At 51.5% G+C, this 17660-nt stretch overlaps 1 protein-coding gene across 1 annotated transcript in view; it reads right to left on the bottom strand.

Moving 5' to 3' along the window:
- The window catches only part of FRAS1 (Fraser extracellular matrix complex subunit 1), a 143765-nt gene that overhangs the window by 86987 nt on the left and 39118 nt on the right, over positions 1–17660 (bottom strand). The window contains exons 3-11 of the mRNA XM_068154044.1: positions 15314–15421; positions 13239–13331; positions 11155–11314; positions 10016–10149; positions 7601–7684; positions 5898–5999; positions 5598–5789; positions 3064–3153; positions 1734–1881 (exon numbers count right to left, since the gene is read on the bottom strand). Of these exons, the coding sequence (XP_068010145.1) occupies positions 1734–1881; positions 3064–3153; positions 5598–5789; positions 5898–5999; positions 7601–7684; positions 10016–10149; positions 11155–11314; positions 13239–13331; positions 15314–15421 (1111 nt within the window). The remainder of the gene's footprint in view (positions 1–1733; positions 1882–3063; positions 3154–5597; positions 5790–5897; positions 6000–7600; positions 7685–10015; positions 10150–11154; positions 11315–13238; positions 13332–15313; positions 15422–17660) is intronic.

The raw sequence follows: 17660 nt of genomic DNA, 5'->3' as shown, positions 1-17660 counted from the left end.
TGGATGAGTGGGAGGTGTCCCTGCAATAGCAGGGGGGTTGGAATTGGATGACTTTGAAGGTCCCTTCCAACCCAAACCATTCTAGGATTCCATTCTATGGTTTCCCAACATGGCAAACCCATTTTCCATCATGGAAGCTAAATCAAGAGGCCAGATTTGCAAGGGTAGGCAGCAGAGAAGCACTTCTTGCTTAGAAGGAGGACAGAGAGGTGCTGAGAGCATGTCATGCTCTGTCCCCTCCTTAGGAGCCTGTGTAGATGCTGCTCCCTTTTGAAACTGCAGGGCAATGTTATCTGAAGTGTCCAAAGCCCATTTGCCTCCCTTTTCAATTTGGAGTGCTTTGCATTTTTACTAGCATGCAGTAAATAACCAGCTTTAAAGCATGAATGTGGCAGGGCCCTCCTGCAAATGACAGCATAATTAAACTGGGAAGCTATTTGCTTTTGGCTGAGATAAAACATGAACTGGAGCACTCTGATAGAGAAAAAAAAAAGAAGAAGAAGAAGAAGGGAAAATAAAGTTCTGTGAAGGCTGCAAGAGAAGCAAGCAACATGAAAAATCATCAGGCCAGAGCTAAAGCCCAGCAGCTCTGGAATGTAAATCAGGGAAGGGTGACAATATCCTGGAGGAAAATGGATTTCTCTGCAGAATAAACAGAGAAGCTGAGGCTATTCTCATCTTTGCAAACAATTATTGAGTGGCAGGCACTGAGCCCCATGTGAGCTGGGGACATAACAGCTCATAAGCAGGTTCTTTAGTTCTAGGCAGTCCATAAAGTCCAAACCTCGTGTTAGGAATCCCAAAGGAGCAGCTCCCTGTCTTCAGGAGGCTGAACATGAGCCAGTAGTGTGCCCAGGTGGCCAAGAAGGCCAAGGGCATCCTGGCCTGTATCAGGAACAGTGTGGCCAGCAGGAGCAGGGAGCTCATCCTGCCCTGTGCTCAGCACTGCTTAGGCCACACCTTGAGTCCTGTGTCCAGTTCTGGGCTCCACAGGTTAGGAAAGAGGTTGAGCTGCTGGAAGGTGTCCAGAGAAGGGCAACAAAGCTGGGGAGGGGTCTGGAGCACAGCCCTGTGAGGAGAGGCTGAGGGAGCTGGGGTTGCTTAGCCTGCAGAAGAGAAGGCTCAGGGGAGACCTTCTTGCTCTCTCCAACTCCCTGAAGGGAGGTTGTAGTCAGGTGGGGGTTGGTCTCTTCTCCCAGGCAACCAGCACCAGAACAAGAGGACACAATCTCAAGCTGTGCCAGGGGAGGTTCAGGCTGGATGTTAGGAGGAAGTTCTTCAGAGAGAGAGAGAGATTGGCCATTGGGATGTGCTGCCCAGGGAGGTGCTGAAGTCACCATCCCTGGAAGTGTTTAGGAAGAGACTGGATGGGGTGCTTGGTGCCATGGGTTAGTTGATCAGATGGTGCTGGGTGAGAGGTTGGACTGGATGATCTCTGAGGTCTTTTCCAACCTGGTTAATTCTGTATTCATGTTGAAGAGAAAAAGAGGGGGGAAATAATCAAACTATTTCCCAAACCCCAAGCCAAGGAGAAGTTCCTTGCCAAATGGAAGTTGCCATTTGAGGTCAGTGGGAGCCCTGAATCCCACCAAGAACTCCTTTCCAACCCAGGGCATTCTGTGATTCTATGATTCTAGACTTCACCACAGGCAGCAGGCTGGTATCTGAAGTGAGAGTCTGAGGGGGTTGTGACAGGCTGCCACCCAAGGTGAGTGCCCTGCCCTGGTCCATACCTGGCTGGCAGCGTGGGCAGCAGTCTCCCTGCACCTCCAGGGCCAGGCTGCCGGGCGGGCAGGGCGGGCAGGAGCGCTGGAAGCAGGTCACCTTCCTGTCCTGGCACTCACACTCCCTGCAGGGACCTTCTTCCCAGTGCTCTCCATCCTGCACAGGAAAGAGGCAATGGGCAGCATCAGCAGGGAAGGAGAGCTCTGCACAAAGTGGGTTTGCCATGCATGCAAACCTTTGGGTCAGTCGTGAGGCTGCATCAGTGCCAGGAGTAAATGAAACCCTTCTGGGGCTGTCTGCATCTGCACCCTCAACCCTCTTGCTCCCTTTGCCCTTCCAGCATAAAGCTGCCTCCAAAGTGCTTATTGAGAGGAGCCCTTGGCCCAGGGATATCTGGATCTGTCCTTCCTCTTGAATCTGTGTGGCCATGGCACTTCAGGACATGGTTTAATGGTCATGGTGATCTTAGGTTGCAGATTGAACTCAATGACCTTGGAGATCTTTTCCATGAAACAATTCCATGAATCTCTTTGTCACACTTGAAATCTTCACAGCATTTTATGTCTTCTGCTCTCTTCTACTGCCTGATTTTCCACCACTGAGGTCTGGCCAAAACCCCACAGAGATGAAGATGTGGTGGAAGATTCTTCAACTCATGCACCTGACACTTGTCTACTTTTAGTAGTGCATGGAGGGAAGAGATCTTGCAGCCCCTGTTCCCCTCCTGGGATCTGCAGCCCTGACTCTGCTCAGAGGGATCATTGAAGCTGTCCTCAGTGGCTGAGGCTCTGCTGGCACCACATGAGGATCCCAACAAGCAGAAAAGAGGCAGTGAGCACTTTAAATGCCCATGAAGCTTCCCTGCCGGCTCCTCTCTTAGAAGGGATAAAGCACAAACTGAAATAAACCTGACACCTTAATATGCTTTACCTCACTTAGGTCAGAGAAAGAGAGATCTGAGGAAGGAAAGGGAAGGATTAGCATTAAAAAAAAAAACACCAAAAAACCCAAGCCACTATTAAACTTCCCATTTCTCACATCTGCTGGCAAACAGCAGCTATTAGCTGCAGTCCTCCTCTGTCAGAGCAATGAAAAGTCCATTACTGCTGTCCTTAAATCAAGAGATTTGATGTTTCCTTTCCATTTGACCCCAGAAGGAAAGCTCCTTGAAAATATTCACAGAATAATGGACTTGCCTTGCAGGAAAGAAATGAGAATCCCTCAGAAACATTGGCAGAAAGGTATCCACTGGCCCAGCTCTTCCCAGGAGAGCCAATTCCTGCAAAGCTTTGCCAGCAGAACTCACTGCTATGTGCTCCAGAGCAGCAGGATACTCACAGCCTTGGTGTGATCTTTGTAAACACAGGAACCATTCCTTGAGACACACTCAGGACAGCACTTCCCATCGAGGTGAATTAATTCTTCACCCTGTGAAGAGAAAGGCTGCAGCAATTCAAAGGGAATCAGCACCACCATGGAATGCAGAGGCAGCAGAGCTCCTGCCCTGGAATGCAATCTTCACTATCTCATTGCACCTTATCTTCTCTCCATCCTGCTTCATCTCTCCAGGCACAGCTGGCTGAATGCTGCAGCTGCAGAACTAGAGCTCAGCAAAAGGCAGGGAATTCACTGATAAGGTCATTACCTCACCCCTAAATCCTGCAGGTAAAGACAGCCCACTGCAAGCAGAGAGAAGAGGAAATGTCACATTGTCACTGTGGATCACAGGCACAGCACTGCACCACTGTTGAGATGTCACTGCTTAGAAGCTTGCCTTCATGTTCAATGTTCTACCTTGATTGGTTTTTCCCCTCCCCAAGAGCTGGAAAAAGCCTGCTCTTTGTTACAGCTCCACAGAGTCCACTGAAATAACTTGGGTTTGAAGAGAAGAATTTAGCAGCAGCAGAATGGAGACAACTGCCCTAATCCATCACAACTTGTTGTGCCTGTGTGGTAGCTGAAGGTTTACAAAAGAAGGCTCTGGGGAGACCTTGGAGCAGCCTTCCAGACCTGAAAGAGGGCTGCATGAACACTGGGAAGGGGCTTTTTACAAGGGCTTGGAGTCATAGGATGGGAGGGAGTGGATTGAAGCTGGAGAAGGGGAGATTTAGACTGGAGATGAGGAAGAAATCCTTGGCAGTGAGGGTGGGGAGACACTGGAAGAGGCTGCCCAGGGAGGTGGTGGAGTCCCCATCCCTGGAGGCGTTCAAGAAATGTGTGGCCATGGCACCTGGGGCCATAGTGGTGCTGGGTTGAAGGTTGAACTGCATGATCCTGGAGGTCTTCTCCAGCTGAAACAATTCTCTGTTACTCTGATTCTGTGAGCCAGCTGGACATCCTCACAAGTGGGCTTACTTAGCTGGGGGGGCTGGCAAACGCTCCAGCAGGATTATTTGCTGCCCTGACAGTCTGAGTGGTTTTGGTTGAGCACCTCCATATCTGCCCTACCACAGAACTTGCATTCTGAGCTCATCACCAACCTGCTGAAAATGGCTTTTGGAAGATTAGGGTCAGAATCATTTGGCAGCTGCTGGGCAGGTTTGTTTGAAAGGGTTTAGGAAGCAAAGCTCTCCCCTGCTCTCACCTAACGCTGCTGCACTCTGTGCAGCTGGCTAGGATTTGCAGTTCATATCTGTGGCCTCATTACACATCAAACAGCACGATGTGACCAGAAAATTAAGAGGGCTTTAATGAAGAGATGAAGCCCAAAGCTCCTAGCTTCACAGCAGCTCTGATTTATTGATGCAGGTGCCTGAAAAAGAAAAAGCAGACCTGCAACTCAAAGAGGGGCAAAGCAAAAGGAGGAGGAAAAAGAGTTCATTCATTTGCTCTTGGAGGAAATACTTGGTTGGGAATCTTGGATTGGAAATACCTGTGAATATTTGATAGGAAATATTTGATTGGGAATATTTATAGCTATTTGACTGTGAACATCTGATTGTAATGAATTACTGTGCACTGTTGTTAAGGGAAACTGGGACTGAACATGGCTTGAGGAAGGCTGCCCAGATTTAGATGGGATGTGAGGAACAAGTTCTGCACCATGAGGCTGCTAGAACACTGCAACAGGTTGCCCAGGGAGGTGGATGAGGCTCCATCCCTGGACATATTCAAGGTGAGGCTGGAGAAGGCTCTGAGCAACCTGCTCTAGTAGAGGATTTCCCTGCTGAATGTAAAGGGGTTGGGCTGGATGGGCTTTGGAGGTCCCTTCCAACCCAAACCATTCTAGGATTCTACCCCACTGCAAAAAGGCCACTTGAACACCTCTGTGTGTGTGTGTGTGTCTGTGTGTGAAGCACTCAGCCCTACCTAATGCATTTTCCACATCCACTCTGAAGCAATTATCCCAGAACTGGGGCAGGGAGGGTGCTGGTTTGGGAGTAAAGAGCACTGGGAAGAGATTAATTTACTCTTTTCACTTCCATGCCAAGAATGACAGGGGAAAAATGGAGCAAAGCAGAACACTGACTTCCCTACCCAACTACCTTAGAGGAGCCCTCAGAATGGAGGTCACAGGAGCATTTCTTAACCTTTTAACTCTCCCTGACCTGGATGTTTCTCCTCATATTCAGCTTCTGGTGAAGCTGGTAGGCACTGCCTCCTCTGGGTGTCTGACCCTCCGTACCAGCAGGCAGGCAGCAGTGTGGGAGGGAATCCAAGCTGAACTGATCACTGATTCACACAGTGTAAGCTCACTGAGCAGTCAGAGTTTGCTCTCTGTCCTGTGAAGTGTTTTCAAGAAGCTCTGAGAGAAGAGCAGGTCCTTTGAGTGTCTCAAGATGTCAGTCAAGAAAAAAACACGGGGAGGGGAGAGGGGGAAATGACCACAAGACTTTTAAAGCCACATCTTGAAAGAAGAAAACCTTTCTTACCTTGGCACACTCCACTTTGGCACACTCTGCTTTCTGGCAAGTGACCTGGCCTTCATCACACAGGCAGAAGTGGCAGTGAGAGCTATTCCACAGCTCCCCGTGGTACCTGGTGGTGCCACCAGAGAAGCAGCTTCTCCTGGAGGACACACACTCCTCACAGCACTTCCCAGGCCGCTGCACTTTGCTCTGCCCCTACAAAAAACCAGCAGCAAACCATGCAGCAGGACTGCCTGAAGCTGTGGGAAGCACAGCAAGAGGTGCTGCCAGCCAGGGTGCAAGAGGGGAATGACTTTGAGCTACCTGCTCACAGGTGAGAGGCTCGCAGGTCTCTCTCAGGCACCTGACTTCTCCCCTGTGACATGCACACACACTGCAGCTGTTCTTCTTCCACTGCTCACCATGCTGGTCAAAAAGGACATGCAGACAGCTGGTAAACACTTCTCATGAATGACCAAACTCTTTGCAGAAATTGGTGCTGCTTACAACCACAGAAAGGTTTTGCTTGGGAAAGATCTTCCAGACCATCAAGTCCAACCATCAACCTAATGCTACCACATCTGCTCCTAAACCATGTCCCTCAGCTCCACATCTACATCTGCTTTAGATCCCTCCGGGGATGCTGACTCCACCACCTCCCTGGGCAGCCTCTTCCAGTGGTTGAGAAGCTTTTCAGTGGAGAAGTTTCTTCTAAAATCCCACCTAAACCTCCCCTGGTGTAACTTAGAATAGAATAGACTTAACCAGGTTGGAAGAGATCTTTGAGATCATCCAGTCCAACCTATCATCCATCACTATCTGATCAACTAAACCATGGCACCAAGTGCCTCATTCAGGCTCTTCCTAAACACCTCCAGTGATGGAGACTCCACCACCTCCCTGGGCAGCACATCCCAATGGCCAATCTCTCTTGCTGGGAAGAACTTCTTCCCAACATCCAGCCTGAACCTCCCCTGGCACAGCTTTAGACTGTGTCCTCTTGTTCTAGTGCTGGCTGCCTGGGAGAAGAGACCAACCCCCACCTGGCTACAACCTCCCTTCAGGGAGTTGGAGAGAGCAAGAAGGTCTGCCCTGAGCCTCCTCTTCTGCAGGCTAAGCAACCCCAGCTCCCTCAGCCTCTCCTCCCAGGGCTGTGCTCCAGACCCCTCCCCAGCTTTGTTGCCCTTCTCTGGACACCTTCCAGCATCTCAACATCTTTCCTGAACTGAGGGGCCCACAACTGGACACAGTCATTTGAGGCCATTTCCTCCCATTCTAGCATTTACCAGAGAGAAGAGCCCAACCCCCACCTCACTGCAACCTCCTTTCAGGGACTGGTAGAGAGCAAGCCTCTTTTTCTCCAGGCTGAACACCCCCAGCTCCCTCAGCTGCTCCTCACCAGCCCTGTTCTCCAGACCCTTCCCCAGCTTGGTTGCCCTTCTCTGGACCCACTCCAGCAACTTAATGTCCTTCTTGGAGTGAGTGGCCCAAAAGTGACCTCAGTATTCAAGGTGCTGAGTCCAGGGGGACAATAAGCTGCCTAGTCCTGCTGGCCACCCCGCAGCTGATCCAAGGTGTAGCTGACCCTGTGGTGTGCATGTCTCATTAGCTGCAAGCTAGGGACATTGGCAAGGCCTTAGCTACTATTATTAGCAAAAAACCCCTTCTGATTAGCAGAAATTCCCACATCCCCCCATTCATTAAATAATGCATTACCCTCACTCCAGATGACACCAGCAAAGCTATAAATACTTCAACCTTCACCACTGCTTTCTGCTCTCCTCCCTCAAAGAAAAGTGTGAAAAGAAAGGGCCTCATCTGCTTCACCTTGCAGACTTCCCTGCTGTGCTTGCCAGCAAATTCTTATCTAGGCCTCATTCCTTTCAACTCTTCTGGCTTCCAAGGATGGGAAAAAAATAAATGAAGCAAAGGGAGCACTAAGCTGTCAGTGCTGGCAGAGAGTCAGCACGTGGGGAGGTGATGTGCCAGCATTTCTGTGCCTTTGGGTTTGCCTGGCCAAAGCTTACCTGGTGCACTCTTCCTGACACTGAGCAGGGCTTTGGGACACACTCTGGGCAGCATTTGCCAGGAGGCATAACCATAACTTCATCCTAAAGAGAAAGCAGGAGAAACAAAGCAAAATCAGAGCAGGAAGAGCTCTTGTGGGGCTCAGCAGCACTACCTGCAATCCCAGGGTGTCAGTATCTGTGTGATAGCCCCAAGTCACTCAAGGCTTCATTTTTGGCTCAGGATCTGATGCAGGCTTCACAGCATGGGAGCAGTGGAGGAAGCTACAAAGATTTTTCCCTTCATCTGATTTCCTTAGCTTGCTAGGACAGCAGTTTAGTACAGATATATAGGCAGGTGTAAGGATGCAGGTCATAGAAATGGTTTGGTTGGAGAAGCTCTCTAAGGTCCTTGAGTCCAACCATCAACCCAACACCACCATGGCCATTAAACCATGGATCCAAGTACCATGGCAACACATTCCTTGAACCCCTCCAGAGATGGGGACTCCACCACCTCCCTGGGCAGCCTCTTCCAACCCCTGACCACTCTGGCAGCAAAGAAACTTTTCCTAATGTCCAACTCGACCCTCCCCTGGCACAGTTTCAGGCCTCTCCTCTCCTTCTATCACCTGATACCACAGAGAAGAGACCAACCCCCACCTCACTGCAACCTCCTCTCAGAGACCTGTAGAGAGCAAGGAGGTCTCCCCTCAGCCTCCTCTTCTCCACACCATACACCCCCAGTTCCCTCACCAGCCCTGTTCTCCAGACCCTTCACCAGCTTGGTTGCCCTTCTCTAGACCTGCTCCAGCACCTCAGTGTCTTTCTTGTAGTGAGGGACCCCATACCTAGGATTTGAGGTGCAGCCTGAAGACCCCTAGAGAAGCTAAAGTGCACACATTCAGGGATAGAGAAGCACACTAAAGCAGGAGATGGAAGGAAGAAGAGATTGTCTTTTCCCCTGGTTCTGCCCCATTTTAAAGCTTTGAAGGTCTGCTTCCTCCTCACCACCTCTGAGGCATTTGCAGTGCTTCAGTTAAATCCACAGAGCAGACCTGTCTGTGCAGGTGCTCACACACTTCCAGCCAGACTCTCCTAATCCAAACATTTCCATGACTGATTTAAATCAGTTCCTGCATGTCTCAACTCCATCCATCCAAAACATGCCTACAATTCCCCTGCTACTATTTCCCCTCCACCCAACAACGTGGAGCAGTGTAGCTCAGCAGCACCTCCCTCCACCCACTGCTTTTGACAGGGAGTGAAGAGTGAATGAAGTGACAAAGGCACAAGCAAGAAGATGTTTGGGTATGATGAGAGCAGAACAGGATCCCTGCACATCCTGCTCATGGCTCTTCCACCAGGCCCCTTGCCAGGGGAGGGTTAGGTTAGATACCAGGAAAGATTTCTTTGCTGCAAGAGTGATCAAGGATTGGAAGAGGCTGCCCAGGGAGGTGGTGGAGTAGCCAGCCCTGGAGGTGTTCAAGAAAGGTGTGAGCCTGGGGACATGGTGGTGTTGGGCTGATGGCTGGACTGGATGATCTTGGAGGTCTTTTCCAACTGAAACAATTCCATGATTCTCTGAACTATCTGGAACACCACCAGGATTGGCTTTCTGCTGCATTAACTTGGAAGCTCTCAGCCAGTCATTCTCACCTACATCGCAGCAGCACCACCACTGCTGCTGCTTCCACAACCAAAATCCTAATGACTGGCTGGTTAACCACCAGTGCAAGCAGTCAGCAGGTAACACCAGGCCACGTGGAGTGGGAAAGGAGGAATAAATTTGGTTTTAATGAGCAGTACTTAGCCAAGGAATACTAATAGAGGATCTCAGGACGAAGCAAAACACAATTAGGAGGCAGAGGAACAGGTGGGATTTCCTTCTGGCCAAAAAGAGTTAATTGCACAAACACCTGGGGTAGTAACAGAAAGCTGGGCAAGGATCAGGAGGAAAAGAGTTTCTGAGTAGTGCCTTTGTTCTTTCTCAGTGCCACAGAGAAGTCTGCTCAGCCAGGACAGACATTGCAAGGCAGCTCCTGGATTGGTAACTGGAGCGTGGTAAACAGATTCAAATATATTTGGGATATGGCAACCTCTAAACCACAAATTCAAGGTCAGAGAGAGGGCTTTCCAGGGAGCTGCTGCCTGCATTTCCTTAGCACAGTGTGGGGTTGGAAAGGAGGACACCAAGGCCCTTCACCAGCTTCGCTGCCCTTCTCTGGACACACTCCAGCACCTCAATGTCCTTGGAGCGAGAGGCCCCACACTGACCCCCAGTCACTCCACACCACCTCCACACATCAGGCACCTCTCTCCCAAGGTGCTCATCCAGAAGGTGTGCTGCTGTTTTGAACAGCTACATGAGAAAGGGACCTTGTCAAGGGCAAGCAGCCAGCCATGAGTGGTTCCCAGAGGCTGATGTGTCCTGACCTGGCTGCACAGTAGAGGCTGGCAGGAAGCTGTGAAGCACTGGGTCCTGCCGTCCCTGCAGATGCATTTGGAGCATGCACCAAGGTGCCAGTCCTCACCATCCTGGAACAAGTGGCCATCAAAGGAGCAGGGCTCTAAGAGACAGGGAAACAACAGGTCATTTTCTTTCCCAAGGCTTTTTTTTACCACCCCCTTTCCATCACCCATCACTAAAGCACAGATTTTGTGCCCCTCAGCATTCAGCACCCTGGTTTGCCAAAGCAACAGCCCCCACCAGCTCTCAAGGCCTTTAGGCTTCAGAGAATCCTACAATGGTTGGAAAGGACCCCAGAGACCATCTACTCCAACCTCCCTGACATGGGCAGGGATACCTTTCAACCAGACTTGGTTGCCCAAGGCCTCGTCCAATCCACCCTTAAACACCCCCAGGGAGGAGGCAGCTACAACCTCCCTGGGCAGCTTGCTCCAGAGTCTCACCACCCTCATACTGAAGAACTTCTTCCTCAGCTCCAGCCTAACCCTGATGAGAAGTCTGTAGCCTTCCTGTAGGATCCCTTCAGGCACTGGCAGGCTGCTCTAAGGTCTCCCTGAAGCCTTCTCTTCTCCAGGCTGCACACCCCCAGCTCCCTCAGCCTGCCCTCATAGCAGAGCTGCTCCAGCCCTTGGATCATTTTTGTGGCCTCCTCTGGACTTGCTCATTTCTGTGGACCACCAGAACTGGACTTGTGAATTAAGAGCTCTGGATGCACTTCTCCCACTGGACTTCTAGAAGAAAAGGCAGCCAAGAGCTCAGGCACTACTGGAACTTGGAGGTGGGAGTCTGTAAGTGCCACAGGTGCCCTCAGCACACAGGAAATGGCTGAATCCTTTTTCCCCAGCTTTTAATTTCCACAACAAGGACACATTGGGCACATCTGCTCCCTGCTTAAAGATGAAGACTTCCTCCTGGCCTACAGGTGAAGCCAGCAAAGATGTAAGCATGGCAGCAGGACAGAATGAAGAGACACCCTGGCCACCAGTGTCATCCCCACACAGCTGGACACAAAGAGAAGATCGTTCCAGAGTTGAGACCAAAAGGAGATCTCCAGTGCCCTACAGCTGGGATGACCACCAGAGCCCCACTCCCACCCCATACTCACTTCCAGGCCCCACACATTTGGGGCAGCAGGATCCCTCAGCAGTGTATTGCAGCTCTCCTGGTCCACAGGTGAGGGCTGGGCAGGTGGTGGGGGTGCAGCTCACCTTCCCCCGGGCGCAGGAGCACCAGGCGCATCCCGAGCTGGCCCACTGGCTGCCATGCTGCAGAGCACAACACAGCCACAGGCAGAGAAAACACAGGCATCAGGCCAGCTGCACAGCTGCTGGGGGGCAAAGCCTCCCTTCACAAGGAGAGTGGGGAAACACTGGAAGAGGTTGCCCAGGACTGTGGGAGAATCACCATCCCTGGAGACATTGAAGATCGGCCTCAGCGTGGCCCTGAGCAGCCTGATGTAGCTGGAAACGTCCCTGCTGACTGCAGGGGGTGGGCAAGAGAGCCTTGGAGGATCCCTTCCAACCCAGTGCAATCTGTGCCAGCCATCAGGATGAGACTTTGCACTCACAAAAAGAGAAAAAAGAGTTGTTTCACAACCACCTCAGAGTGGACCTGGGCTGTGACCTATGCCTCTAGGTACAGCCATGCCTAAACCCCCTGGGGGAGATGCTCCAGCCCCTTGATCATCTTCATGGCCCTCCTTTGGAGCCACTCCATCATGTCCATCTCCTTCCTGTGTTGATTGCTCAGAGCTGGCCTCTCTCTATTCATAATTTCTGGGCATCTCAGCTTATTTCTTAAGGTGTGAACCTGAGCTGCCTCTTGTCAGACAGACCAGACACAGGACTTGGCTGCACTGCTAAGCCACTTGGCTCTGCTGGCTTCATGCTTGGCATGACTCATTGACTGCTGCCCAGGAACCTTCTCTTTCCTCCCCCTTATCTGCAGCCACTTTTTCTTATTGTTTTGGCCTTTCAGCACCCCTAGGTGAAGCCACATCTTGGAACTTCCTTCTTGAATAATTCAGGATTCCAAAAGACATAACCCAGGTCACACCACAGCAATCAATCTCTCCCCAGCATGGATGGCTGCTGAGGGAAAAGCCTTCTCAGGACAGCTGCTGTGTCAAGTGCACTCTGCTTCACTCCCCTCCTAGCAGGGCTTTGTTCTCTCAGCCATCCACAGCACCAGCAAAGGGAACCAAGGAGGGGGAAGCTTCTCTCAAGCCAAGCAGGACACTCCCTCAGCTGTTTGCAAACCCTGCTGGCCCAATTCCTGTTCATTTTCACAGGCTCAGAATGGTAGGGGTTGGAAGGGACCTCTGGAGAGTATCAAGCCAAGGCAGGGGCAGCAAGAGAAGGCCACACAGGAACACATCCAGGCAGGTTCTGAATGACTCCAGAGATGGAGACTCCACCACCTCTCTGGGCAGCCTGCACCAGGACCCCAGCACCTTTAAATTGAAGTTCCTCCTCATGTTTAGATGAAACTTCTGATGTCCACCTTTGTGCCCACTGCCCCTTCTCCTGTCCCTGGGCACCACTGAGCAAAGCCTACTGCCATCCTCCTGCCACCCACCCTTGAAGTATTGATCAGCATTGATGAAATTCCCTCTCAGGCTGCTCTTCTCCAGACTAAGAAGCCTCAATTCTCTCAGTCTCTTATCACAGAGCTGTTCCAGTCCTCTCAGCATCTCTGCAGCCCTTTGCTGTCCCCTCTCCAGCAAGTCCCTGCCCTTCTTGAGCTGGGGATCCCAGGACTGGACCCAGTACTCCAGATGTGGCCTCACCAGGGCAGAGTAGAAGGGAAAGGAGAACCTCTCTTGATCTGCTGGCCACACTTCTAGATGCACCACAGCATGCCATTGACCTTCTTGGCCATAAGGGCACATTGCTGGCTCATGATCATCCTATTGTCCACCAGACTCCCAGATCCTTTTCCTCAGAGCTGCTGCCCAACACATCAGCCCCACCATGAGGTTGTTCCCCAGATTCAGGCCTTTACCCCTGCCCACGTGGAATTTCATTCCACTTCTACACTCTTCATTAGACTTTACCCCATTTGACAGTGAAGGAAGATAAGCTCCATGACCTGTCCTGCACATCAGCTAAGCATCCTGCACTGCTGGGAACCAAACAGCTAGGAACTGGGGAGGATCCTCCCTGCTGAGGAAGGTGAGGGAGCACTCACGCTGTGGACCTGTCCTTCATGCTGGCACAGCCCTTCAGCTGGGGAGGCACAGTGTGGGCAGCACTTGTTGGGGGCTATTTGGAGCACTTCACCCTGCAAAGAGAGAAGAATCCAATGAGCAGCTGACATAAAATCAGAGAACTACAGAATCAGGGTGCCAGGCTGGAAGGGACCCTGAGGATCATCTGCCCCAACCTTTCAAGGTGATAATGGAGTTGAATGGCTCAGGTTGGAAGGGACCTTCGAGATCAACTCCAACCCCCTGCCTTGGGCAGGGACACCTCTCAACTAGGTTCAAGGCCTCATCCAACCTGGCCTTGAACACCCCCAGGGAGGAGGCAGCCACAGCCTCCCTGGGCAGCCTGTGCCAGAGTCTCGCCACCCTCATACTGAAGAACTTCTTCCTCAGCTCCAGTCTAACCCTGCTCTCCCTCAGCTTCAAACCATTCCTCCTTGGCCTGTCTCTAGACACCCTTAGGAAACTCCCTCTGCAGCCTTCCTGCAGGATCCCTTCAGCTATTGGAAGGCAGCTCTAAGGTCCCCTGGAGTCTTCTCTTCCCCAGGCTGAACACCCTCACCACCCTCAGCTTGTTCTCACAGCAGAGCTGCTCCAGCCCTTGGATCATCTTTGTGGCCTCCTCTGGACTCACTCCAGCAGCTCTGTGTCCTTATGCTGGGGACACCAGAACTGGAGGCAGTAGTGGAGGTGAGGTCTCAGCAGAGCAGAGTCAAGGGGCAGAATCCCCTCTCTTGCCCTGCTGCCCACACTCCTCTGGCTGCAACCCAGCACACAGCTGCCTGCTGGGCTGCATGAGGGCACTGCTGGCTCCTGGGGAGCTTCTCAATCCATCAGCACCCCCAAGGCTTTTTCTTCAGGGCTACTCTCAGCCCCCTCCTATTATTCTTATTATCTCTACTTCTTATCACCATTATTATCTCATTATTATTAGTACCTCATTACCATCATCAGCTGTGCCACTCTTTTGTTATTATTATCATTCCTCTCCTCTTTAGCACCAAACTTCCTACCATTTCAGCCTTGCTTCTACCAACACACAGGGATAATAATGGGGGGAAAACCCAGGCAGAATCAGAATTCTCTCCCTGGTGATGCTGTCACATTGGTGAGGAGTTTTCACCTGCTTCCTCCAGCCCTCTAATGCTATTGGCAGTGCCCCTCCAAGCACTGATTTCCATTGTCAGCCATGCGTGCTACCCCAGGAATCCAGATGTGACTGCAAGCCCAATTCCATGGCCAATTAACTGTAACCAGTAATGAAGGCTCAGAGAGAGAGAGGCAAACAGGAGACAATGAAAGCTCAGTGACAATCCCAAGGCAGAGGAACCTGGAAGCCAGACAAGCTCAGCTCTGTTGTTGCTCATGCAAGTGGAAAGTCTTCATCTGCACGCTTGAGGCAGTCCCAGCTCCACCTTCCCATGAAGGCTGACTGGAAGCTGGGCTCATGCTGCGAGGTCTGAACCCAGCTCAGGGGCTTCCTCTAGGGGACCAGATCATGTTGGCCACAACCTGTTCCAACAGCAAGCCTCTGGCTGTGGAGTGCTGAAGGAGACAAAGGCTTCCCACGCTGGGTTTGGTTTGTGTGCTGCTCACACAAGCCTGTGAGAAGGAGAAGTGGCTGTGCCTGACTCTGGGCACTCTAATAAACCCTGGGAGACCCAGCAGGCTCCCACTGCTCCCTCTTGCTTCCCCCAAATCCTGCTGCCATCAGACTTTCCAAAGGGAGCTGCAGGGAGGCAGCTGAGCCCAGAAGGTTGACCCAGCAGCTGTCACCATGAGGCACAAAGATATGCAAGCAGCAACTCTCTGCCAGGTCCTCCAGGGAAATACCTCAAGCTGCACTCCCTTGGGGTGTCCCTCTTGATTCAAGAGGAGCTTTGCTGCCACAGGGGATGTAGGACCAGCTACCCCCATGCTCCCATCATACCTTCATGTGTAACAGTGTGGTGCACCCACACAAGCATTTTGACTATGCTAGGGGTGTAAAGCAGGGGGAAAACTGGGAGCAGCCAGAACAGGACAGCTGTCACTGGGACACTTGCAAGCTCTACCTTACCTTCTGAAAGTCACACTGAGGGTGCTTGCAGACAGTGTGTTCACAGGTGACAATATTGCTGTGGCAGTGGCAGTTCTGGCAAGAATCTGGCTTCCAAATGGTGTCATTCTGCAAACAGACAGCAGGATTGAGTTAGGCCTACAGAGCACAAGGGATTTAACTGAAGGCTTTTAAACCCAGGTAATTAGATAGAAGCATAGTGATTGTCTCATTCAGACCCAGTTTGTAGTTACTGGTTGCTTCCCTAAGTTGCCAGAGAAAGGGGACTTGGTGTGGGTGAAGGCACAGTGCAGAGGAGCAGGATGTTAGCCTGGGGAGGGGGTGACAGGCAGACCTGGCTGCTTCTCTGGGCTGCTGCTGCTGTTTGGTATCAGGATGGCTGGAAGTTCAGAAGGAGACAGAAAGAAGGCTTTGGTCTCCAAGCAGCCTACTGAAGGCAGTGAGTCCCAAGTGGCTGCTCAGACCTTGGAGCAGCTGGCAGGGGGGAAGGAGAAGTCTGGCAAGTGTCAAAGCAAGTGGCTGAGGGGCTGAGCTGCCTTATGAAAGCATTCTGGCAGCGTGAGATCACGACCTCAGCATGAAGGGAATGGAAAAGAGGTCAAGCAGGGGTGGTGGAAATCCTTGTGAATTAGCTGTGGCTCTTCCAGCTGGGTGCACTGATGGAATGGTGGTGACAGCTACTTCCAAATCTGCCTGACTGCTTGCTTAGAGTCCCCTTTGTGGTGTTTTGGAGTAAGCATGACCAGGTAGAGCCTGCCCATACCTGGCCATACATTCAGCAGTTTGGACTAAATCAATCTATTTGCACCTTTATGCCTTCCCTACCATCCTCCACCTCTGAAACCCTCAACACAGGAAGGATATGGACCTGATGGAGTGGGTCCAGAGGAGGGCCATGAAAGTGATCGGGGGCTGGAGCACCTCTGCTGTGAGGACAGGCTGGGGTTGTTCAGCCTGGAGAAGGGAAGGCTCCAGGGCGACCTTAGAGCCAGGGGTCCACGAGAGGGTAACAAAGATGGTCCAAGCTCCCTTCAGGGAGCTGTAAAGAGCCAGAAGGCCTCCCCTCAATCTCCTCTTCTCCACATTAAACAACCCCAGTTTCTTCAGCTGCTCCTCACCAGCCCTGTTCTCCAGACCCTTCCCCAGCTTGGTTTCCCTTTTCTGGACCCACTTCAGCCCTTCAATGTCCTTCTTGGAGTGAGGAGCCCAAAACTGAACCGAGGATTCAAGTGTTGCCCTTACCAATGCCTACCTTTTTGGACACTTGGGAGAGCTGCTGTGTATCTACCTGACATCTTCCCCAAGGCACAGTAGCTCCGTGGACAAATTACCTCCTCCAAGCTCAGCATTGAATTCCTGTCCTGTTAAGGACGTGTTTATCAACGCCAGCTGAAGGAGCTTTTCCCTTCTGAGTGCTAATATAATTAACAGGATAAATAATGAACTGCTCTGCACTGAGCACTTTGAAGATGGAAAGCACTCCTTAAAGCACCAAGCAGTGCCACTCTCATTTATTCATTCTTTGGATTTCCCTGCAGCAACAAAAAAAGAAGAAGAAGAAGAAAGGAAATCCTGATTTGAAGACGCTGCAGGAGGAGATCTCTACATCACTTGGCTGCTGTGCAGAACAGGAGCCAAAGAGAGAGCAAGACCTGCTCACAGACCTTCAGAGCTCACAGGCAGGCAAACACAAGATGAAATACAATAAAACCCCAAGACACAGGGAGCACAGCACAGGGTTTGGAGAATACTGATGAGCCAGGCAAGGGAGACAGCAAAAGAGCTGCATGGGAAGAAAAGGCTGAGAGGAGGAGGCAAGAAAGCAACCAGGAGGAGCTGCACATGGAGAAAAGGCTAAGAGGAGGAGGCAAGAAGGCAACCAGGAGGAGCTGCACATGGAGAAAAGGCTAAGAGGAGAAGGAGACAAGAAAGCAAACAGGAGGAGCTGCACATGGAGTAAAGGCTAAGAGGGGAAGGAGGCAAGAAAGCAACCAGGGGAGGCTGCACATGGAGAAAAGGCCAAGAGGAGGAGGAGGCAAGAAAGAAACCAGGTAGGCTGCACATGGAGAAAAGGCTAAGAGGAGAAGGAGGCAAGAAAGCAATCAGCAGTAAAAACACAGGAGGGTGAAGCAAGGAATAAGCTGAAGAGACAAAGAGCAGACAGAGTGGCAGTGGGAGCCCAGAGCAGCTGTGAGCACTCATGCTTTGCTGCTTGCAGAATCAGAGTGGTGGGGGTTGGAAGGGACCTCTGGAGGTCATCAAGTCCAACCCCCCTGCTAAAGCAGGATCACCTTGGGCAGGTTGCACAGAGACACATCCAGATCTCTTGAGAGTCTCCAGAGAAGGA

Source organism: Melanerpes formicivorus, unplaced genomic scaffold (genome assembly GCF_026170545.1).
Source record: "Melanerpes formicivorus ecotype bairdi unplaced genomic scaffold, bMelFor1.0.p_v2 SCAF_27, whole genome shotgun sequence".
Classification (NCBI taxonomy): domain Eukaryota; kingdom Metazoa; phylum Chordata; class Aves; order Piciformes; family Picidae; genus Melanerpes; species Melanerpes formicivorus.
This window is presented reverse-complemented; position numbering and strand designations above follow the sequence as displayed.